The sequence below is a fragment of the Hemibagrus wyckioides genome, linkage group LG20 (assembly GCF_019097595.1).
Source record: "Hemibagrus wyckioides isolate EC202008001 linkage group LG20, SWU_Hwy_1.0, whole genome shotgun sequence".
NCBI lineage: Eukaryota > Metazoa > Chordata > Actinopteri > Siluriformes > Bagridae > Hemibagrus > Hemibagrus wyckioides.
In genome coordinates, this window is record NC_080729.1 from 21,286,788 (window position 1) to 21,313,933 (window position 27,146).

At 44.1% G+C, this 27,146-nt stretch overlaps 2 protein-coding genes across 2 annotated transcripts in view; both read right to left on the reverse strand.

Moving 5' to 3' along the window:
* LOC131342073 (rhodopsin kinase grk7a-like) lies at positions 1-24,784 on the reverse strand. The gene is made up of 4 exons (XM_058372805.1): positions 24,188-24,784; positions 23,349-23,786; positions 4,772-5,052; positions 1-2,760 (listed from the first exon to the last, which is right to left on the reverse strand). The coding sequence occupies exons 1-4, from the start codon at positions 24,782-24,784 to the stop codon at positions 2,427-2,429; spliced, it is 1,650 nt and encodes a 549-aa protein (XP_058228788.1). The 3' UTR covers positions 1-2,426.
* A 1,925-nt stretch (positions 24,785-26,709) lies between these two features.
* Positions 26,710-27,146, reverse strand: part of LOC131342059 (olfactory receptor 4N2-like) — a 1,772-nt gene continuing 1,335 nt past the window's right edge. The window contains exon 1 of the mRNA XM_058372779.1: positions 26,710-27,146. This exon is cut by the window's right edge and continues 1,335 nt beyond it. The gene's annotated coding sequence lies outside the window, so the exon portion shown is untranslated.

The window sequence follows — 27,146 nt, forward strand, 5'->3', positions numbered from 1 at the left end:
GCGAGGAAATTTCACGACTGGATTTGTTGCACAGGTGGCATCCTATCACAGTTCCACGCTGGAATTCACTGAGCTCCTGAGAGCGACCCATTCTTTCACAAATGTTTGTAAAAACAGTCTGCATGCCTAGGTGCTTGATTTTATACACCTGTGGCCATGGAAGTGATTGGAACACCTGATTCTGATTATTTGGATGGGTGAGCGAATACTTTTGGCAATATAGTGTATTTTCCAATTATCAGAGCTAGTCACACACACACACTGCACAAACCCAGAGCAAGAAGTGTGACCTCAAATATTTCCAGTAATTCCTAAATTCTTGTTGTGTGTTTATAGAATAAATCATTTTAAAGGCATTTTAAAAGAATTAATTTTCAAAGAATTAATTAATTGAATTTTGAGAGACATCAGATTCAGTGGAATTGATATTTTTTCTTTTTGAATCATTTGTAATAAAAGTTTTAAGTAAGATCTAACTGTAAACTATACAATATTTAATTTCAGTAACTTGCTTGTTTTAACTGTCAGTAGTGTGTTTTGCCAAATATCTTATATCCAGCAGTCACACATTATATGGACCAGGAGCAAAAACATTCTTACATAAGAAATTTCTTTTAAAATTATTATTATTGCTCCACTTTTTTTTCCACGCATTTTGCCTTACTTTTACATTATATACTCTTTTTGTGTAATTTTATGTGCAACATCTAGCAGCTAGATTTTTATGTAGGTATTGTGAACAACAATACATGAATCCCAATTTGAAAGACTAGTTTTAGAGTTTTTAACATTATTGCTAAAACTGGAGGTCAATGTACATCTTAAAAATGCTAAATATTGTTCCTAATATTTGTTAGCCACTTAGTTGTCTCAACAATAAGTTTGATTCCAGAGCCAAAGTAGATTCTCCTGGCCCCTTCAGTCACACACTGTTATTTTCCTAAGCAAAAATTCTCTCTTCTAAAGCAATATTCATCATTTTTTTTATTTTATTTTGTAATACTGATTGCTTCATGGAACTGTAAGTAAAAGTTGTATTATTTTACTGTATGTATTTTGAGCATGACAATATGCCAGTGTTACATGTCAGTACTAGCTAACTAACGTAAACGCAGTCAAATTTCACAAAAACATCTTTTTGTGAAATTTCATTTACTGTATAGTAAATTAATATTAGCAATTTAAAAATGACAAACATATTTTCAGATCAAATTTTAGCTATAAAATATGTCCACAAATGATGTCCCAACCATGCCATACTAATACAAAACAATGATATTCCTTATGATGACTCTTAAGACCTTCTGTCCACTGAGATGGACATTAAACTTTAAAAAAATCCTGTGCTCTACAACTTAGATAGACTTTACATATTATCACTTGATACTGTTAAAATTATAAACAATGCAAATTGATAAAGCTACCATGGACATAAAATATCATTTTAAAGGTGAAAAGTGTGCTAACTCCTCCTCTTGTTGAGCCATGGCTGTGTTGTGTGACTCATGAAGCTTGCTCATATTAAGTTAGGGGTCATAAGTTGATTGCAATTGGTCGATTAGGAGCCAATCATTGACCTGGTTTACAGAGAAAAACACGTATCACCCACTCCAATGGACACAGGAACTGAAAGGGTTAAACATTTACACACTTTTGTCAAAATCATCTTTCATTTCATCACAAACAAGAAAAAAATCAAAATAAAAAATCTCTCTTATGGAAATAGATATTTACAATGAAACATTTCTAATAACAAATGAACTGTTTCTTCTTTTCTTCTCCTTCTTAAATATCTGATTTAAGTAGCACCACATTTAGGTACCACCATGGAACAGAAATATTATATATTTTATATCGACTTAAGTCACGCCTGAAACATGACCATGTAACTGAAACTTCGCCCCCATGTATAACTTCTGATTGGAGCTTCCGAGGTCTGAATATTCACGTTTCAGTACTGAACCCTGACTCTGTGGTTCTCTGTGGTTTTTGACCATACAGTAAATCACATTACTTTCACTTAGAGGAGATCTGCACTCAAACACTGCTCTTCTAGAAGCATCTCAGTTTAGATCAGGGGTGTCCAGCCTTATCCACAAAGGGCCGGTGTGGGTTTTCATTCCAATCAAGCAGAAGCCACACCTGATTCCACCTGTATAATCAACTGATCTTGGCTTTCAGTAAACTCAGGTGTGGCATCTGCTTGGTTGAAATAATAACCTGCCCCACACAGTGAGAAGGTTTACTACTGCACAAAACCAACAGTTTCAAATTCCCCAAAACACACAAATACACACACATGCTCACTGTCGCAGCCTGAGAGGAACATTACAACACACACTCCTGTCTACAACTGACCAGGGAGTCATTTCGCTCAGGATCTTCAGCGCTCCTGTGTTCACAGCGCTCCTGTGTAATGTCTGACTTTACAGAAGTGTGCATGTGCCTGATTTCTTGTCCTGGTCCAGTCCAGCAGAAGACTCTTTCCTTTGCGGGTCGTTCAGCTCGTCGAAAAGTCCGGTGTCGATCATCTCTTTCTGCCAGGGGATGGAAATGGCACCAGTGCTGAACTCTTTAAAGAGTTTTTCATCCTTAGCGTTGAACTCGATGCCTTTAACGTCGGAAAACTCAGCGATGTCTCCGGTGTCTTTGGCGTAGACCACGTTGGGTTTGGGAAGCCACGGTGGAGGGATGAGTCCTGCCTCTAAACGGGGGAAATTAATAGATTTGAACCATTCGTGATCCCGGGGGTCGTCACCTCTGTGGAAACACACAGCGTTAGAATTAAATCTAAATGAATGAGTTCAACTTCCTGTCAAATTCCAGATCTAAGTTTTCCCACTGATCTACGTCCCATATTCCCCACTGATCCATACTAACCTTATTCTCAGTGGTCTATATATAAATATCTTTTAAAGACTGATGAAAAACCCAAGTCTCAGCCCCACAAGCTCCGCCCACATGGTCTATCTTTCCTACACTTTTCTGGCCACAAGCTTCAGAATCTTAATGACGGCTTTCTGATTACAGCAAGAAATAACTTCTGAAAACTGAGATGCAGTGAGTCACAAGTCAAAAATATTGTGACATCTAATGATGCTGTTTTCCATACTTGGTCGTTTAAGAAAGACTCCTTCACTAAAAAGTGTGTTTAATGTTTATGTAACTTAGCAAGAAAAGTACACGGACAACACAAGATTATTTTAAAATAAATTGCACTTCAAGTTTTTCAGGAAGAGGAAGGGATTTAGACGTTGACTGAAGAGAGAAACTCAGATGTTCACAGATCTTGGGGAAGTTCATTCCTCCACCTGGGTGCAGAACTGAAAAGTGTGTTGATGCAGGTCTTCGTCATATTCTGACATTGTAAAGGATAACTCAGCCTGAGCGTGACAGATTATCAGTGTGAAAGGAGAGGGAGAGATTATTGTCCATCATCTCTCCTTCTCCTTTGCTCCTTCTTACACCAAGATTACACACAGTGAAGGGGAGATCAGCGTAGTGTCCAGGGAGATCATAAGATCCTGGAGACGAATCACCCAGGATGAACAGAAGTTCATTTCTGCTGGGATTAAGTTCCAGCTGATATCCATGATGAGTTCTGAGCAGAAACAGTGGTGTCTGAGCGAGGGAAGGAGAAGATGAGTTCATCAGTATAGTAGTGGTATGAGAAGCCATGTGAGGATATGACCTCACTGAGAGATGGAGTCCAGATGAAGAGTGTAAGAGGACTGAGTGCTGAGTCTTGTGGGACATCAGTAAAGGATTTGCATGGAGCAGATGTGGATCACCTTCATGTCACCTGATATGAGCGACCATCCAGGTAGGATGTTCCACAAATTCCAAGATTCATAAGGATAAACTTTACATCCTGGTGTTGATTGTGCTGAAGGCTGCTGACAGAGTGGAGGAGGATGAGGACTGATGATAGTTTAACTGATCTAGCAGTGTGGAGCTTCTCAGTGATGAACATAAGAGCAGTTTCTGTGGAAAGTGATGCTTTGAAGCCTGGCTGGTTGGGATCTTGGAGGTTCTTCTGTGAGAGATGGAGATTTGATTGTAGGTGATCAAGAATATTAGTGATACTGGTTATACTGGTCTGTAGTTGTGGATGACTTAGGAATCCAGATTGGGTTTCTTCAGGATGAGAATAACCGTTTGGTACATGATCAGATGTTATGGAGTCAATAATTGTAGTAGTCATGGTAACAGTGAACAAAGCAGTTGAAATTCCATGGGTCAGATACTTAGTGCTCAAGTGTTGTTTTGATGTTTTGGACACTGAACCTCTGGGAAATGAATATACAAGTGGCGACCAAACATTTACTCAGATATTCAGGTATTACGTTTATAGGAACTTAAAGAGCTCCTTTAGACCCATTTTAATTTTCCTGGAGAAGATGAAATAAATTCATGTTCTGCAGGAGCTCTTTATTCTCCGTCATGCTCTGAGCTCGCAATTATATAAATGACACAAATCCTTTAAACTTTATTAAATCCGAACAGATGAACATCATAAGTGAAAATTTACCTTAATGAATTAAACCAGGACACAGACTGAATGGTTCCCAGCCTCATAGCTAAAAATTTGGAGAGCATTTTGTAGTCACTACATAATAGAGACACCAGTGTCCAGTTTCCAGACTAAGATTAAGTGAAATTAAGAAAAAGTGCAACAACAAACATCTCCAGGACACGGACCTGAAACCAGAATAAATAAACATCTCTCTGCTTCTCTCAGCTCACAGAGGACCTGAACTTGGTGTCTTACTTGCAGCCGAGTCGTTCGTCCGTCTTCTTCTTCAGGAACTGCATGATGATATCTTTGGTGAGAGGATCGAAGTTTTTGTGCTCAAAAACGGGCTCTTCGTTGATGATGCGCCTTTTTACTTCGTCTTTGTCCACTTTCTCTTTCTTGACATCGGGGCCCTTGAACGGCGTGTGACCAGCCACCATCTCATAAATACTGACCCCCAGAGACCACCAGTCCACCGAGGTCCTGTATGGCATGTCAGTCAGAATCTCAGGAGCCATGTACGCTCCGGTCCCGGCCTGAGAGAGAGGGGGTTGAATTTTAAAAGGAAATTTATTACAGTTGTTCAAAGCGTACCCCAATAAACAGATTCATAAATAATTAGATTAAAATAAATAAAGGTTCAAAATTCCTTGGTGTTCATCTGGCAGAGAACTTCACCTGGTCACTGAACACCAGCTCCATCACCAGGAAAGCCCAGCAGCGCCTCTACTTCCTGAGGAGGCTGAGGAAAGCCCATCTCCCTCCCCCCATCCTGACTGTGTTCTACAGAGGGACCATGGAGAGCGTCCTGAGCAGCTGCATCACTGCCTGGTTTGGGAACTGGACCGTCTCAGATCACAAGACCCTTCAGGGGATAGTGAGGACAGACACACACCCCTCACACACCCCTCACACACCCCACACACCCCTCACACACCCCTCACACACCCCTCACACCCCACACACCCCTCACACACCCCACACACCCCTCACACACACTCTTACACACCCCTCACACACCCCTCACACACCCCTCACACACACTCTTACACACACTCTTACACACCCCACACACCCCTCACACACACTCTAACACACCCCACACACGCCTCACACACACTCTTACACACCACACACACCCCTCACACACACTCTAACACACCACACACACCCCTCACACACACTCTTACACACCCCACACACCCCTCACACACACTCTTACACACCCCACACACCCCTCATACACACTCTTACACACCCCACACACCCCTCACACACACTCTTACACACCCCACACACACCCCTCATACACACTCTTACACACCCCACACACACCCCACACACCCTCTCACACACACCTACACACCCCACACACCCCTCACACACACTCTTACACACCTCACACACCCCTCACACACACTCTTACACACCCCATACACCCCTCACACACACTCTTACACACCCCACACACCCCTCACACACACTCTTACACACCCCACACACACACCCCTCACACACACTCTTACACACCCCACACACACCCCACACACCCCTCACACACACTCTTACACACCCCTCACACATCCCTCACACACACTCTTACACACCACACACACCCCTCACACACACTCTTACACACCTCACACACACTCTTACACACCCCACACCCCCCTCACACACACTCTTACACACCCCACACACCCCTCACAAACACTCTTACACACCCCACACACACCCCTCATACACACTCTTACACACCCCACACACCCCTCACACACACTCTTACACACCCCTCACACACACTCGTACACACCCCACACACCCCTCACACACACTCTTACACACCCCACACACCCCTCACACACACTCTTACACACCCCACACACACCCCTCATATACACTCTTACACACCCCACAAACCCCTCATACACACTCTTACACACCCCACACACCCCTCACACACACTCTTACACACCCCACACACCCCTCACGCACACTCTTACACACCCCTCACACACACTCTTACACACCCCACACACCCCTCACACACACTCTTACACACCCCACACACACCCCTCATACACACTCTTACACACCCCACACACCCCTCACACACACTCTTACACACCCCACACACACCCCTCATACACACTCTTACACACCCTACACGCCTCTCACACACACTCTTACACCCCCCACACGCCCCTCACACACACTCTTACACACCCCACACACACCCTCTACACACCCCTCACACACACTCGACACACCCCTCACAACCGACACACACTCTTTCACACCCCACACACCCTCACACACACTCTTACACACCCCACACACCCCTCACACACAAGCTGACTCACACACACTCCCACACACACACTCTGTACACACCCACACACCTCACACACACTCTTACACACCCCACACACCCCTCACACACACTCTTACACACCCCACCACACACACTCTTACACCCCACACACCCTCACTCGTACACACCCCTACACACCCTCACACACACACTCTACACACCCCACACACCCCTCACACACACTCTTACACACCCCACACACCCCACACGCTCACTCTTACACACACTCACACTCACTCCTACACACCCCACACACACACTCTTACTCACACCCACACACACACCTCTTACACACCTCACACACACCCTCACACACTCTTACACACCCCTCACACACACTCTTACACACCCAACACACCCTCACACACACTCTTACACACCCCACACACCACTCTTACACACCGACTTACTCACCCCTCACACACACTCTTACACACCTCCCACACACCCCTCACACACACTCTTACACACCCCACACACACCCTCACACACACTCTTACACACCCCCTCACACCCCAAACACACTCTTACACACACCCCACACACCCGCACACACACTCTTACACACCCCACACACCCCTCCCACACACTCTTACACACCCCACACACACACTCTTACACACCCCACACACCCTCACTCCCTACACACCCTCGACACACCCCTCACACACACTCTTACACACCCCACACACCCCTCTCACACACTCTACACACCCCACACACACTCTTACACCCTCTACACACCCCTCACACACACTCTTACACACCCCACACACCCTCACACACACTCTTACACACCCACACACACCTCACACACACTCCGACACACCCCTCACACCTCCACACACACACTCTTACACACCCCTCACACACACTCTTACTCACACCCTCACACACACTCTTACACACCCCACACACCCTCACACACACTCTTACACACCCCACACACCCCTCACACACACTCCTTACACACCCCACACACACACTCTTACACACCCTCACACACCTCTCACACACACCACACACCCCTCACACACTCTCTCACCCCACACACACCTCACACACACACTCTTACACACTCTACACCCCACACACCCTCACACCCACACACTCTTACACACCCCACACACCCCTCACACACACTCTTACACACCCCACACACCCCTCACACACACTCTTACACACCCCACACACCCCTCACACACACTCTTACACACACCCCTCACACACACTCTTACACACCCCACACACCCCTCACACACACTCTACTCACCACACACACCCTCACACACACTCTTACACACCCCACACACCCCTCACATACACTCTTACACACCCCACACACCCCTCACACACACTCTTACACACCCCTCACACTCCACTCTTTCACACCCCTCACACACACTCTTACACACCCCACACACCCCTCACACACACTCTTACACACCCCACACACCCCTCACACACACTCTTACACACCCCACACACCCCTCACACACACTCTTACACACCCCACACACCCCTCACACACACTCTTACACACCCCACACACCCCTCACACACACTCTTACACACCCCACACACCCCTCACACACACTCTTACACACCCCACACACCCCTCACACACACTCTTACACACCCCACACACCCCCCACACACACTCTTACACACCCCCCACACCCCCCACACACACTCTTACACACCCGACACACACCTCACACACACTCTTACACACCCCACACACCCCTCACACACACTCTTACACACCCCACACACCCCTCACACACACTCTAACACACCCCTCACACACACTCTTACACACCCCACACACACTCTTACACACCCCACACACCCCTCACACACACTCTTACACACCCCACACACCCCTCACACACACTCTTACACACCCCACACACCCCTCACACACACTCTTACACACCCCACACACCCCTCACACACACTCTTACACACCCCACACACACTCTTACACACCACACACACCCCTCACACACTCTTACACACCCCACAGACCCCTCACAGACACTCTAACACACCCCACACACACCCCACACACCCCACACACTCTTACACACACCCCACACAACCCTCACACACACTCTTACACACCCCACACACCCCTCGCACACCATCTTACACGCCCCACACACACTCTTACACACCCCCACACACCCCTCACACACACTCTTACACACCCCACACACCCCTCACACACACTCTTACACACCCCACACACCCCCCCCACACACTCTTACACACCCCACACACCCCTCACACACACTCTTACACACCCCACACACCCCTCACACACACTCTTACACACCCCACACACCCCTCACACACACTCTTACACACCCCACACACCCCTCACACACACTCTTACACACCCCACACACCCCTCACAAACACTCTTACACACCCCACACACCCCTCACACACACTCTTACACACCCCACACACACACTCTTACACACCCCACACACCCCTCACAAACACTCTTACACACCCCACACACACCCCTCATACACACTCTTACACACCCCACACACCCCTCACACACACTCTTACACACCCGACACACCCCTCACACACACTCTTACACACCCCCACACACCCCTCACACACACTCTTACACACCCCTCACACACACTCTTACATACCCACACACTCCCTCACACACACTCTTACACACCCCACACACCCCTCACACACACTCTTACACACCCCACACACCCTCACACACACTCTTACACACCCCACACCACCCCTCACACACACTCTTACACACCCCCTCACACCCCTCACACACACTCTTACACACCCCACACACCCCCTCACACACACTCTTACACACCCCACACACCCCTCACACACACTCTTACACACACCCTCACACACACTCTTACACACCCCACACACACCTCACACACACTCTTACACACCCCACACACCCCTCACACACACTCTTACACACCCCACACACCCCTCACACACACTCTTACACACCCCACACACACACCCCTCACACACACTCTTACACACCCCACACACACTCTTACACACCCCACACACCCCTCACACACACTCTTACACACCCCACACACCCCTCACACACACTCTTACACACCCCCCACACCCCTCCCACACACCCTTACACACCCCCCACACCCCCCACCCACACTCTTACACACCCCACACACCCCTCACACACACTCTTACACACCCTCACACCCCTCACACACACTCTTACACACCCCACACACCCCTCACACACACTCTTACACACCCCACACACACTCTTACACACCCCACACACCCCTCACACACACTCTTACACACCCCACACACCCCTCACACACACTCTTACACACCCCACACACACACTCTTACACACCCCACACACCCCTCACACACCCCACACACCCCCTCACACACACTCTTACACACCCCACACACCCCTCACACACACTCTTACACACCCCACACACCCCTCACATACACTCTTACACACCCCACACACCCCTCACATACACTCTTACACACCCCACACACCCCTCACACACACTCTTACACACCCCTCACACCCCTCACACACACTCTTACACACCCCACACACCCCTCACACACACTCTTACACACCCCACACACCCCTCACACACACTCTTACACACCCCTCACACACACTCTTACATACCCCACACACCCCTCACACACACTCTTACACACCCCACACACCCCTCACACACACTCTTACACACCCCACACACCCCTCACACACACTCTTACACACCCCACACACACTCTTACACACCCCACACACCCCTCACACACACTCTTACACACCCCACACACCCCTCACACACACTCTTACACACCCCTCACACCCCTCACACACACTCTTACACACCCCACACACCCCTCACACACACTCTTACACACCCCACACACACTCTTACACACCCCACACACCCCTCACACACACTCTTACACACCCCACACACCCCTCACACACACTCTTACACACCCCTCACACCCCTCACACACACTCTTACACACCCCACACACCCCTCACACACACTCTTACACACCCCCAACACCCCTCACACACACTCTTACACACCCCTCACACCCCTCACACACACTCTTCACACCCCACACACGCCTTACACACACTCTTACACACCCCACACACACTCTTACACACCCCACACACCCCTCACACACACACTTACACACCCCACACACCCCTCACACACACTCTTACACACCCCTCACACACACTCTAACACACCCCACACACCACTCACACACACTCTTACACACCCCCAACACCCCTCACACACCCTCTTACACACCCCACACACCCCTCACACACCCCACACCCCCCTCACACACACTCTTACACACCCCACACACCCCTCACACACACTCTTACACACCCCACACACCCCTCACACACACTCTTACACACCCCACACCCCCCTCACACACACTCTTACACACCCCACACACCCCTCACACACACTCTTACACACCCCCCTCACACACACTCTTACACACCCCACACACCCCTCACACACACTCTTACACACCACACACACCCCTCACACACACTCTTACACACCCCACACACCCCTCACACACACTCTTACACACCCCACACACCCCTCACACACACTCTCACACACCCCACACACCCCTCACAAACACTCTTACACACACCCCACACACCCCTCACACACACTCTTACACACCCCACACACACACTCTTACACACCCCACACACCCCTCACACACACTCTTACACACCCCACACACCCCTCACACACACTCTTACACACCCCACACACCCCTCACACACACTCCTACACACCCCACAAACCCCTCACACACACTCCTACACACCCCACACACCCCTCACACACACTCTTACACATCCCTCACACACACTCTTACACACCCCACACACCCCTCACACACACTCTTACACACCCCTCACACACACTCTTACACACCCCTCACACACACTCTTACACACCCCACACACCCCTCACACACACTCTTACACACCCCTCACACCCCTCACACACACTCTTACACACCCCACACACCCCTCACACACACTCTAACACACCCCTCACACACACTCTTACACACCCCACACACACTCTTACACACCCCACACACCCCTCACACACACTCTTACACACCCCACACACACTCTTACACACCCCACACACCCCTCACACACACTCTTACACACCCCACACACCCCCTCACACACACTCTTACACACCCCACACACCCCTCACACACACTCTTACACACCCCACACACCCCAGACACCCCTCACACACACTCTTACACACCCCACACAACCCTCACACACACTCTTACACACCCCACACACCCCTCACACACACTCTTACACACCCCACACACCCCTCACACACACTCTTACACACCCCACACAACCCTCACCCTCCTGCCATCTGGAAAGAGGTACTGGAGCATTCGGACCTGCACAACCAGACTGTGTAACAGTTTCTTCCCTCAAGCCATCAGGCTCCTCAACACCCAGGACTGAATTGCACAAAAAACTCAAACACACACACACAGAACTGTACAAGACTAAAGAGAACTGAACTGTACAAAACTCTGTCTCTCTCACACACACACACACTCTCTCTCTTTCACCTGTGTGGACACACACACACATAACTTATATTGTTCACTATTTATTGCACTACCTCAAACCCTGTTATTATTTCATTACGCTGCTATGTTTATGTTTATGCCTATTTCTATTTGCACAACCTCAACCGCTGCTCCTCTGTACATCATTTCATTTTTATTCCATTTCATTTTTTACATTTCACTACACATGTTCTTTTTCTTTCGGTGCTAAGTGTCTTGTTTTTGTGTTGTCTTTCTGTATTTATTGTCTCTGCACTGTCTTGTCGTCGCTCTGTTTGCACCTAGCTGCACACTTTACACTTTATGTGTCTTGGACAAGCTCCTGTCCTAGCTCTGTGGTGTTCTTGTGTTTGATCTTTATGTTGTATGTTTCTGTAGCACCAGGTCCTGGAGAAACGCTGTTTCATTTCACTCTGTACTGCGACAGATATATGTGGGGGAAATGACAATAAAGCTTCTTGAATCTTGAATGTAGCAGTTTCTTATTAAAGACCTCATCACAAGGGTTTTACCAGAAACAACATGAAAGTTCATATTCACCATATTCACAGCCTAAAAAGTGACCAGTTCTTCACTCAGGGTCTGGAGACAGTGACAGTTCTTGGAAAGGATCCTATATGTCAGTGTTCTCCATTCCTCTACAGTACTCCATCAGCATTTACACTTCCACGTCTTTGGAAACACTTATTAATGTGTCTCTCTGTCATTATTACATTATCATCAGTACAGGGTGACTGATGGGATGTGTTTTGACAGTCAGGGACTGAGAAACCTTTTAAATCAGCTCTCACACACAACATGAGAAATTACGCCCACGAATGTAGGTTGTGTTAAACCACTGTCAAAAATACGTCATCAAGGCCACATGCACAGGCATTACTATCCGAGGGAAGATGAATCGATTTTTTTTATTGCTGAAAACACAAATACAGTAAGGCAATACAAGACCATAAGAAGATCCTTAAGAACAGCGCACCATTCAAAATGAAAAGAAACTAAGAAAAAAAAGAAAAAGAATGACACACTAGGGTCTAATATTCAGTACAAATTAAGTACGTACATCTTCCATTAATAAACCAAAAATTAATGGAAAAAAAAAAAAAAAAATTAATAAAAAAAAACCAAAAGGCTCTACTGAATGAACAGTCAATGAATAAATGTACAGTCGTTTCAATATCAACATCACAAAAGGTACAATTACTGTGATCTATATTAAATCTGTATTTAAGAAACTCTAAAGATGTTGATATCATTACAAATTTTAAAGTGTTGGCTTTGGGAGGTATGGGAAAGGAGAGATACATGGTTCTTAATTTAATAATAGAGCTCTTGGGAAAAATGTGAGTCACATTATTTCGACTTGATTTGGAAATTTATCTTGGGTCAATAAAGTTCTTATTAATTTCTTTGTCAGGCTACACCTGATAAAATCTTGTCCATTTATTATTAAAGAAGGTAAATGAAGAGCTTCAGTTACACTGGGCACTGTATTACTGACCAACAGTACAAAGGCCTTTAGAATACAGTTCAATACCCTGTTATATTCCTCATAATCACAATGAATATTAGATTTTCTACAGAAAGTACTGTGATCCCTGAGAGCTAATCTTATCTACTATAGTTAAACTATCTCTGTAACATTACTCCTCTCTGTTATTAGTGATAACTAACCCTTAAACATGTCCTAATTTGGAAAAAAAAAAGATTAGCTCTCAGGGCACCAGTGGTTTGCGCGCTTCGTGGAATCGATTTATCTTCCCTCGGATAGTAATGCCTGTGCATGTGGCCTTGATGACGTATTTTTGACAGTGGTTTAACGCACTACATTCGTGGGCGTAATTTCTCAGGTCATCCGTGTAACAGAGGTGTTGTGAAAACTAGCATTGTGTCTGTAAACTATTGTGGCCGTAGATTTTGGAATCCAACTCGGACAAAACACAGAATTGATCATTTTATATTACGCATGAGTAAATTAAAATTTCACACAAATGTCTGCAGTGTGAGGACTGCCCTCCTACAAATTAAATGTGGCAGCTCTCTGATTAAACAGCTGTTCAGGACATGCAGCAAGTCCTCCCCATGACATCCAAGAAAGACTTTCTGCTGGAAGTCCATCTACAGTGCCTTGCAAAAGTATTCACCCCCCTTGGCATTTTTCATGTTTTGTTACATTATACCCTGTAATTTAAATGTTTTTTTAATCTGAATTTTATGTTGGTTAAGTTGGCGAAGTGAAATGAGAAAAATATATATAAAAAAGAATTTTTAAAAATTAAAAATCTTAAAATTGGCATGTGCATATATATTCAACCCCTTTGCTATGAAGCCCCTCAAAAGTTCTAGTGCAACCAATTACCTTCAGAAGTCACATAATTAATGAAATGAAGTCCACCTGTGTGCAATCTAAGTGTCACATGATCTGTCAGTATAAACACACCTTTTCTGAAAGGCCCCAGAGGCTGCAATACCACTAAGCAAGAGGCATCACACCATGAAGACCAAGGAGCTCTCCAAACAAGTCAGGGACAAAGCTGTTGAGAAGTACAAGTCAGGGTTGGGTTATAAAAAAATATCCAAATATTTGATGATCCCCCAGAGCACCATCAAATCCATCATCTTCAAATGGAAAGAACATGGTACCACAACAAACCTGCCAAGAGAGGGCCGCCCACCAAAACTCACAGACCGGGCAAGGAGGGCATTAATCAGAGAGGCAGCACAGAGACCAAAGGTAACACTGAAGGAGCTGCAGAGTTCCACAGCAGAGACTGGTGTATCTGTGCATGGGATCACAATAAGCCGTACACTCCATAGAGCTGGGCTTCATGGAAGAGTGGCCAGAAAAAAGCCATTACTTAGTGCTAAAAATAAGAAGGCACGTTTTAAGTTTGCCAAAAGACATGTGGGCGACTCCCCAAATGTATGGAGGAAGGTGCTCTGGTCAGATGAGACTAAAATTGAACTTTTCGGCCACCAAGGAAAACGCTATGTCTGGCGCAAACCCAACACATCCCATCATCCCAAGAACACCATCCCCACAGTGAAACATGGTGGTGGCAGCATCATGCTGTGGGGATGTTCTTCAGCAGCAGGGGCTGGGAAATTGATCCGAGTCGAGGGAAAGATAGACGGTGCTAAATACAGGGATATTCTTGAGCAAAACCTGTTTCAGTCTGCCCGTGATTTGAGACTGGGACGGAGTTTCACCTTCCAGCAGGACAATGACCCGAAGCATACTGCTAAAGCAACACTCGAGTGGTTTAAGGGAAAACATTTAAATGTGTTGGAATGGCCTAGTCAAAGCCCAGACCTCAATCCAATCTGTGTTCAGACTTGAAGATTGCTGTTCACAAGCGGAAACCATCCAACATGAAGGAGCTGGAGCAGTTTTGCCTTGAGGAATGGGCAAAAATCCCAAGGGCAAGATGTGGCAAGCTCATAGAGACTTATCCAATGCGACTTGCAGCTGTAATTGCTGCAAAAGGTCACTCTACAAAGTACTGATTTTATGGGGGTGAATAGTTATGCACGCTGAAGTTTTCTGTTATTTTGTCCTATTTGTTGTTTGCTTCAAAAAAAAAAAATCACATCTTCAAAGTTGTAGGCATGTTCTGTAAATGGAATGCTGCAAACCTTCAAACAATCCATTTTATTTCTAGGTTGTGAGGCAACAAAACATGAAAAATGCCACGGGGGGTGAATACTTTTGCAAGGCACTGTATACCTGGTGCCCCTGACTCAGTCTTTAGAGAGAGTTCTGCAGCTCTTCTGACGCTATCACTCAACTAATTGCTCCATTTGAGTCTTGAGGCACTTTGGGCAGCTCTCCTAGTAAGAGCTGCTCCGTTGCCTGATCCTCTTGATATTCACAAATGTAAGGTTTTACATAAAAACCGACAGCTGTATTCCATACTTTAGGTGGTTCAGATGTATCCGGTTTCAGAGTGCAGGCTATGAATAAAAGGTTTCTGCCCATTCTCAAAGCTAAAAAAAAGAACTTGAAGTGTACCTCCATCTGGTCTGTGTTCTAGAAGTATGCTCTCACTAATGCACCTTGTGCCTTTAAACACACACACTGCTGATTATGGAGGGCTGAAAGCTTTTTTTTTGCTTGTTTTTTGAGTTTTTCAAATATAGTTCTGGTCATTTGTTGCTTCTGTTCTGTGATTTTATTTTCTAGTTCTTTCAATTGTCCGTGCCAATTCCCTTGTGACATTAACAGTGTATTGTTTGTATATTACTGAGGTCCCACCAATGTTGAAAGAACATAAAGTCACTTTTTTCTTTATGGAAAATGTTCCAGAAAAAAGGTTCTCTAAAACGCTGGTCATTTAATTAAAACTGTGTGAAAATGCCAGGTCTTTGGTTTAATAGAGCTTAAAAGTACAATACATGAAACGATGCTGCGGTCTGACAAGCCAAAAAGGCTAATAAAATAGTTTTTAATTTTGTTTAAATGATGTTAAAAACACCAAGCCTGTCCAATCATACTAGAGATATGAAAGTGATGTATACATAAGCCCATGTGTACTGCTTCTGAGCTTTATGAAAATGTCTCCAACTCTGCTCTCTTCATGCTGTCTCTTGCCCCACTGACATTGAAAGACAGAATGTGAACGTTCTCCATGATGACACCTGAGAAAGTAAGGACCAATAACACAGCATATAGCCAATGAGGACTGAAAGAAGAGCTGCAGCACTTCACCATCATCATTAATTCAGCAGATTGTTAAGCTTTGTTGCAATTTTCTTTAGACTATTCACTTCTTTATCTTCAAAGTGACTTCTCTTATTAGTCATTTTACAGTATCAAAAAGTCTTTTCTGGTCGGAGAAGTAATCACTGATTTTTACCATTCTAATATTATTTTCAGAAAATGCTTAATTACATTTACATCATATTCTTTGCTGACCCTTCCTCCCTCAGTAGCAACACAGACACTGGAGTCAGGGAGAAACTCTTCCCTTTACTCATGTTCTTTCTCTGCCTTTCATTTTACTGAATCCTTTTTGCTATTCACTAGTTTGTCTCTTTACTGGAGTTTTAAATATGACTTGTTCTGTTTCCATCATTAAAGAATCTGTGTCCTCTCCTGAAACGAAATCTCATCAGTAATGCTAGTGAACTAACGGTGTGTTAGATATTGTCAGGATGGTTGGACATTTCCCTCCTGGAACACTAGGTAGCTTTCCGGCAGTGTGTTCTGTGTCATGTGTTTTGTTTTGTGTTTTCATGTGTTTGCACTGTCTAATCAGTCCCTCCCTATCTCTCCACACCTGTTCCTAATGTGTCATTAGTATTTTCCCTATTTATACGGGTTGTGGCGCATTTGTTTTTTGTCCACATCATAATTGTGTCTCTTCTGTTTTGGGGATTTTGTTTTGTATTGCTGTTGAGTTTCTCCCCAGTGTTTCCCGTGTACGTGTTTATTTGTTTATTTATTTAAAATAAAGTTCATTATCCCGACTGGCTGCTATCTCTGCATTTGGGTCTGATTCTGCTATGTGGAGGCAACTCCGATTTCCGACAGTTACAGCAGCATCATCTTCATGTTCAGCAGTGTACTGGTGTGAAACCGGCTCATCCTGCAGTGATCTCAGTGATACCGGTATTACTCACCCCATCACTGGGTACTGTCTCAGTCTCGGAGCTTAGCACTTCAGGAGTACTTGATTTTTGCATCACAGTTTCTTCCTGTAGTTATGTTCAGACTCTTGCTCCATCTGAGGAGAGTCCACCTCAACCACTCCATCTTATCTGAGCAGTCTGTTCTCACGGCTCTCACGTGCCCTGGTTCATTTCTGTTCACACTTCATAGACTGGGTAGAAAGGTAGATGATGTAGTCGAAATAAAAATATAAAATGTTCAATTGCGCTCTAGCTCGTTGTTACTCTTGTTCAAAATCATGTAGTCGAATCTTTCGAAAGACACTGCATGCATGCTTGACTGTCAGATTTACTCCTGATTAGGGCTGGGCAAGTTAATGCGTTAAAATCGCGTTAACTCATTAATTAACACCGACAATTATTTTATCGCGCGTTAACACAGTTGTTATTATTTTGTAAATTATTTGAAAAGTCTGTTGCTCAGCGGCTCTGAGTACACACACAGACAAACCACGGGTGACGGGAGGGGCGGGATCTTGATCCGTATTGGCTTGGGATAAACGTCATGACGCGTCAGAACCAATGAGAGCATTTGGGAGAAGACTGCCGCGGGGCTGAAAGGAACCGGAAAAGAAATAGAACGTGCGGATAAACAAAGACGGAGAAAGGCACAGCGCACGCGCGCGCACACACACACACAGAGAGAGAGAGAGAGCGCGCGCGCGTTAACTCATGACAATCATGCGATTAATCGCGATTCAAAATTTTAATCGTTGCCCAGCCCTACTCCTGATATTGAGGGGTTTTTTCACTAATCGAGGAAACGAGTTTGTTTCACTGTTTCATTTTTAATGAAGAGGGAAACTTATTTGATGGTGTAGAGAGAGAAAGCACACTTGTGAGTGACACCAATTATAACGCCCTTTTGTGCAAACTCGTTTACCCTTTTCCACGGTGTTGCACTATTCATGCTGGACGCCGCCAGTACGATCCCATGCCCGAGCACTTCCTTCACAGCAAGGCTGCAGTCCACTACACTAGCGGTCACCACTTTCACACAGCGTTAATGTGTGCAAACGTCCAGTTACTCTGGGTCATCATACTCCTCAGCTAAAAGGTCGTGCTGATGTTCACAATCCTTCCTTCCTTCTCACCGCTCTCTGCACACTCACTCCCAGCATGCACTTAACCAGAGGGAGAGCGCGCGCTCAGAAAGAGAAGCAAGTGAAAGTGTTTTCCCTTTCAGACTTTCCTTTTTTGCCGCCAGTTTCTTTATCATCTGTTTATTTTTTAATATATTCTCTACTTGTTTTTTCTGGTAGATGAGAATAATGACATAGCATGCCGTCTAAGGCAAAGGTTCTTTATTTATTTGTTCAATCTATTACTGTAATAAGTAGGCTAATTAGGACATCAATTAAAAGCATTTAAAAGAAGCGGGCTGGAGTCTGGACCATCAAGTTTAATTAACTGATCATGTATTTCATCTTCATTCCCTGGGACGCTAGTAAACGCTAACACATGTTCTGTGTGGGGAGCAGCCTGCACTTTAAAAACCGATGCCCTAAAAACACAGTTCGAAACACTGTTCGAAACACACACACATATATGCATTAAGCAAAAAAAAGTGTGTGTGTATATATATATATATATATATATATATATATATATATATATACACTACTCACAAAAAGTTAAGGATATTTGGCTTTTGGGTGAAATTTATGGAAAATGTAAAAAGTTCACACTACAGTGATATTATATCATGAAAGTAGGGCATTTAAGTAGAAGCTGCAGTGGTGATTTCCTCATCTCAAACAATTTACTGAAACAAAATCCAACAACAGTGGTGGGTATACCACAACAAAAAATCTCAATGTCTCAATAATCTGTCATGTGCTCTTGACCATCAATTACAGCTTGACCACGACGTCTCATGCATTCCACTCTTCTTGAAGGGCGGCCCTCAGGTCATTGAGGTTCTGGGGTGCAGGGTTACGAGCCTCTACACGGCGACTCGGCTGATCCCAGAGGTTTTCTATGGGATTCAGGTCTGGAGAAAGTGCAGGCCACTCCATTTGAGGTACCCCAGCCTCCAGCAGCCGTTCCCTAATGATGCTCCTCGATGAGCTGGAGCATTGTCATCCATGAAGATGAAATTAGGCCTGTGTTGTTCATGCAGGGCACAATGACTGGATTAATGATGTTATTCAGGTAGTATTGTCTTGTCACTGTACCATTCACAAGATGTAGGGCAGTTCTGTATTGAGTGGACACACCTGCCCAGACTGTAACACCACCACAACAGTGGCTGATGCATAGCGCTCTCCTTGACGTCTCCAACATCGTAGGCGGCCATCATTTCTGCTCAGCTTGAAACGCCTGTGCCTGCTGGTGTGGTCAGGTGCCCTTGCAGGTCGTCTAGCACGCAGACCATGCTGATGTAAACGGTTTTGAATGGTCTGACGTGACACTTGGGTTCCTCTCACCTCCCTTAAATGTGCCTGGAGTTGAGTGGCATTCATCATCCGGTTCCGCAGGGCACTGTTCACAATGAAGCGGTCATCAATGTGGGATGTGGCCAAAGGACGTCCACTTCTATGTCTTTCTGTGACTCTTCCAGTCTCTCTGTATCTCTGTCCCAACCTGCTGATGACACTCTGTGACACTCTAAGCTCAGTGGCCACTTCCCTCTGAGAACATCCTGTTTGAAGCCTCACAATGGTGAGGTTCTGTTGATCAGTTGTTAGGTGTGGTCTTGGTCTCATGATGTCAAAATGTGAACAGCATGATGAAGAGGACTGTTTAAATACCAATTCTAATGGAACCAGGGAATTTATTGGTGGATTCATGGATCAAACACCAGTTGTGAATTTTGCCGTTAAGCTCCTTGTTAGAGAACAGCAAGTTCTGCAGAAAGTACTGAAACACTGAACAGTTGGACATGTGCATTCAGAAGGGTAGAGAAGATCAAATTAAGTTCACCTGGAAAGGTTATAGTGCATTTTAGGTGCATCCTGAAATTTCACCAGAAAGCCCAATATCCTCACTTTTTTTTCTTTTTAATATATTTTTTGCTTAATGCATAGCATGTTCAGGCATGTAAACTAAATTTATATATGTATACTTGTATTTAATTTTGTTGTGAAACAGAATTGACTATTAGACAATTAGCCAGCTCGTGGTGAGAGAGACTCGAGTTGTATTTCTTATCCATCCTTGCGAATCTTTCTTTAAATATATGCCTGAACTGTATCATTGCATTAGGTAAGAGTTGGATTTCACTGCGGATGGATTGTGAGGCTCGTCCGTAAGGAGGGAAAAGTTTCTTCCTCATCCGTTCCTGCGAGGACTCTGTAAGCGTTCATACACTCCTACTGACTGAACTGAGCTGAACAGAAGTCCACTTCATTCAGGACTTTGGGATTCATCTACATTTTCCTGTTGGCTGTTTGGACTATTTTTTTAAATTATTATTATTAGTAGTATTCTTATTTTTTTCCTTTTTTAATTGTAATTGTTGACTGACTTTTTGGAACATGGGAAACGTTTTAATGCATATTGCAATTTAGTTCAAGTAAAAAGAGAAAAGACATTGAATAGAAAAAGTATATGTTAAAACTGATTTCTGTGTATGTGCCTTATTCAAGTAGTTAGTGACTAAAAAATCGAGATCTGAACTGCATACAAGTGCACAAGATACATTTAATAAAAAATCAAAAACATTTTCTATTATTCTGTGTTTAGTGTGAGACTCCGAACCCGAGACTCCAAATATTACTATAGATAGAACTTTATACACATTTGGTGAGCTCAGACCCAGAAGATATTTTTTCATTGGTATAAAATCCAACAAGGAGGTCACACAGTCACATCATGTCCATCTACAAAACAGCTGATTATAATCTGAAGTAGAGCCAGAGATGAGATCAGCTCATTTCAGTTCATCAGCTGCCTCAATAAGGCAGGAACCCTGACCTCTGACCCCCCCTTTATGTAAGGGTTATGACTCATCCCTGACCTCTGCCTCGTAACCAGAGAGAAGAGCTGTAACTGGTTTATCTGTAATCCGGAGCTTCCTGTCAGCAGTCGAAAAAACACTCCGAGAGGAAAAGGGGAGGATTCACCTTTTCACCAAATTATTGAGTCCATATAATTATCCTCCTCCTCCTCCTCTTCCTCCACTTAACACCAGCTACATGGTCTTCTGCACATGTAGAAGATTCCACATGCAGAAACCGGATCTTTAATGATTTTATTTTATGAGTGTTCATCTGCATAACATTTCACACACACACACACGAATGCTGCTCAGAGTAAGATTTGTGTTAAGTCGTCTTAAGTAAGAGGATCAGGAATAAACCAATCAGAATCAAAGCTAGTGATGATGAGTTGAGAGTGAGAGTGTCAGCGTCAGACAGCTAGCATTGTTACAGCACATGTTTACACCTTCAGCTTTATCAGCTGCATGACTTTTTATTTACGTTCACATGAAGTTTTCAGATTTGTATTCATTTATTTGTGCATTTTCCTTTTAACTGTTGGAGGATTTTAAAGAAATCAAAGAACAAACAAAAGCGACTGCTAATTTAATCGGTTGGTAGTCCAGCTCCACTAGCTTTGTGTCTTTTTTTCTCTCTACATTCAATTGACATTATTTCAGTGAGTCAAATCAAGAGGCTAAAGATTTTTAATTAGTTTTGAACGTAATCATTTAGAAAGAGGCTATGCGTCCTGGCTTTGTAAGTCTTAAGGGAATTTTTTTTTAATTATTCTGATATTCTTTTTAAAATTTTTTTAAATATTCTGAACAAAAAAGTACATTTAGCTATTTAAAACATTTGCTAGTATAAAATATATATGCAACTTCCTGTTTTTTTGTTTTTTTGTTTTTTTTTAATTTTCCAAAACGTCAGGGTGAATGTCTTCATGGAACACAATTGGCTGAATGCTACATAAATCCCACGCTAATTCATTCCCCCGGTCACTACAGATATGAATCTATGATTAAATAAACGCTTTAAATTAAAGCCTCTCTGATTCAGGGTTTATTTTTAAGCTGAGTCTCCCGAAGGAGACAATTTAATTTGAAGGTTCTCATTAAACAATCAGCAGATGTAAAGATTTCAGTCTGACCTTCTGAGTGGACGTTTTTCCAGGAGGAAGCTCGATGGCGAGGCCGAGGTCAGAGAGTCGGCACTGCCCCTGGCTGTCCAGGAGAACGTTCTCCGGCTTCATGTCTCGATACACGATGTCCATGGTGTGCAGGTGCAGCATGCCTGTGGTGATCTGAGCGGTGTAGTAAACAATCCGGTTCATCTCGATGCCTTTCTCTCCGATGTTGTAGATGTGGTATTTCAGGTCGCCGCCGTTCATCAGCGTCATCACCAAGCACAGGTGGGATTTGGTTTCGTAGGCATACGCCAGGCTGACGATGAATGGGCTGTTCACCTTCTCCAGGAGCTTCTTCTCCAGCAGAGCCATTTTCTCCCCCTGCTTCTTCTTCAGACGCTTCTTGCACAGCTTCTTGCAGGCATACATCTGACCCGTGTTCTTCACCTGCACCGCACAAACCTGGAACAAACATTCCACACATTTTCACCTGTGATTTTACCAAGACATATTTCCTTTCAAACACACATTTAAGATCTGCAGTCTTCATTATGAGCTGATTACAATAACGGTGAAGTTAACACTGAAAGTGAGAAGGTGTGTTTTTAAAGGTGTGTCGAATTTTCCATCCAGTTTTCTCCAAAATATAGAATTTGAGCTGAGATTGACTCCCTCACAGTTGTCTATCTGGTCTAAGGACACAGTTGTGGTCTGAAGGTTCCTCAGTTTCTTTGGAGGAACCTGTAATCATTTTATTTTGAACCCAACATCATGGGTTCTTAGGTTTCCTTCAGAAACCTAAGAAGCTTTAAGCTTCTAAAGAACCCATCAGAAACTTGTGTGACTGGATCACGCCAGCTTACCTCCCCAAACCCTCCTTTCCCGAGCGTCCTGAACTCGTAGAAGTATTTCTCGTTGATGGGCTGCTTCTCGTACTCCTTCCACTGCAGGAACTTGTCGAAGAACGGGCTCAGCATGTACTCTGTGAACGGCTTGCCCTTGAGGAAATCTCTGACGGCCTCTCTCACTTTTCCCGTCATCACCACTTTGAAATCTTTCTCCGTTACGGCTTTGCACTTCTCCAGTGCTTCTCCGCTCAGGAAGGACAGGAAGCTGGTGGATCCTTCCTTGCAGAACTGGTTGATGATGTTGGTGCACGCTTTGTCCTTGGCAGCTCCTTCAGCCAGCTCCCAGTCGTTCAGCTCGTCCAGGAATAGGGCGGCGACGGCGTACTCGGGCGTCTCGGTCAGATACAGTCGGAACAGCTTCTTCCCGATGGGCTGCAGTTCACACAGCGACTCAAAGTCCTGCCCCACGGAGACTCTGACGGTCTCGCAGTTGCCCGGTTTGGGAAGAGCCAGACTCTGGCGTCTTTTCCTCAGCTCCTTCTCGTCTCCGCCTTGAGCTTTCAGGTAAGCCGTGTTGGCCACCAGGTTATCCAGAGCGCTCATGTCACACATGTTGGCTGTTTAACTTCAACTCGATCTCCAGACCTCCAGAGTTTCAGTGTTTGTGTGCGGCTGGCTCCGAGTCTGAGGTCCGAATGAGCCGCTCTGACGCTCCACCGAAAGACGGCGTAATTACTCATTTAGAATTAAATACCTGCCAGGGATTTCGGCTTAAGTACCCTGGCGTGGTCTGTACCTGGGCACTATTCAGGGAAGAGACCTCATAAGACGGTTCTGCTTTAAGAAGCTTTAAAGCCTGGCTAAATTTGGACAAACGCTGAGCAGAGACTCGGCCAGGAGAAGCGCCTCCTCAGTCAGAAAGAGACGACAGAATAAAATCATTATTATTATTATTATTATTATTATTATTATGAGATATTGTGTTGTGTCAAAAGATTTAATGAGTAATAAATAAATGATTTATTATTAAATGTATTTTATATTTTTATATTTTTCTGAGTTTAACATGACATCAGTGCAACATTTATTCAAACGTTTTATTTCTGTTTCAAAAATCATTTAAAATCCCACAGTGCTTTGTGGCTTCAATATTTATAAAGTTCATGTGGCTTCAGATGAAACACACCATGATGTCAGATACATAAAAAATCTCTTATTTATAGCTAAAAGATAAACATTATCTCGCTTTTATCAAAATATCTTGAGCTTTATTTTAATCTCTTTGATCTTTAATGATGGATAGAAAGGAATAACAGGACAGATGATGTGTTTATTATGAAGTTGAGATCTTTCACGTGAATCTCCATGAACACTGAGAGCAGACGCACATGTGGTTCCTTCATTCATTCATCTGTAGGATCTGACCGACTTCATCACAGCTACTGAGTTATTGTGCTTTAACATTTTTCTTAAAATTCAAACTTTAATCAGCCAAGAGTTCAGTTATCTTTCTATTTGCACTCTCTCACTGGGTGTCTGCAACAAATAAAAATCATTCTGTATTTTTCCTTAAAAAGAATTTACTTTTATTTCTCCAGAGCAAATAAAAAAAATCATTATCATTTGGTTCAAATTCCTTCAACAAGTTATTTATTTAAAACATGTAGAGGTCAGCAAGTGCTGTGGTTAAAACTGATTCCCAGGACACAGGAGTGTCCAGCACACATTAGTTATTCTGTATGAGTGACCAAGTCCGACTGTCCCACTGTAGTACTTCATATTTTCTTCTGCCCTGATGTTTCTCTTTTCATTTTTAAGCACTTGATGTAGGAAACAGTTTACACACTACAGACCCTGTCTTTATATAAGACTCCTGTTTCTTCTCACATCAAGTTCATTACAAAAAATGACAACACTAGAACAATTCCTTCAACAAGTTGTTTATTTTAGTTTTTATTTTTAATACTTACACAAAAAGTCAGAACCACTACCTAGATTTTGAGAGAATATTGTATGAAAGCTCTAATGGTCAGTAAGGTATTTAGCCTGTTTAGTGTTTTAGCATGTTAGTGTTTGTGTATGAGTGTGTGTGTGTGTATGAGTGTATGTGTGTTAGTGTGTGTGTGTTAGTGTGTGTGTGTGTGAGTGTGTGTGTGTGAGTGTGAGTATGTGTGTGTTAGTGTGTGTGTGTGAGTGTGTGTGTGTGTCTGTGTGTGTCTGTGTGTGTCTGTGTGTGTGTGTGTGTGTGTGTGTGTCTGTGTGTGTGTGTGTGTGTGTGTGAGTGTGTGTGTTAGCACGAGTCCACACAAAGACATATTAAGTTATATAACACATATAAACACATAATATTTATATATATATGTAGTGTCTATGAAGCTGAAGCACACGACACAGTGCTACTGATCATAAGGTCACAATACACACAGCACCAGTGCTACAGATTTTCTCATCTCTAACATTTACAGTTATGACACTAAACTGTAGAAGAACATCCACATTTTTCTAGTCACAGTGCCATAGCGTTGCTCTGTGGGTCTAACAACTGACTAATGTAGGTGTAGGTATTGTGTTAAAGGTTTCCACTTGATGTAACAATAAAAGTTTCAGTAGAGGAAATGAAGATAATGAATGAAATGAGAGAATATCACTGTCCAGGGTTTAGAGTACTGAGCAGTGCTAATGTTAGCTACTCGTGTTTTTTCACCCAATGTAAAATTCACACAGGTAAATGTCTTAACTACCTAAAACCCTCAGCCCCGCCCTCCTGTGTTCCTACTGGTTGATAAATTTGTGTGTTTAATTTGACCATGATGAATATAGTGAAGCGACTGGTGTACAGGGAAATAAACCTGGAAATGACTCTTTTTTTAATGCTGCATTCTTCCACACAAGATGGCTTTTTGTTTGTTTGTTTGTTTGTTTGTTTTAGATAAATATAAGTATAGAGTATATGATTAGTGCCTTAATCTAATGA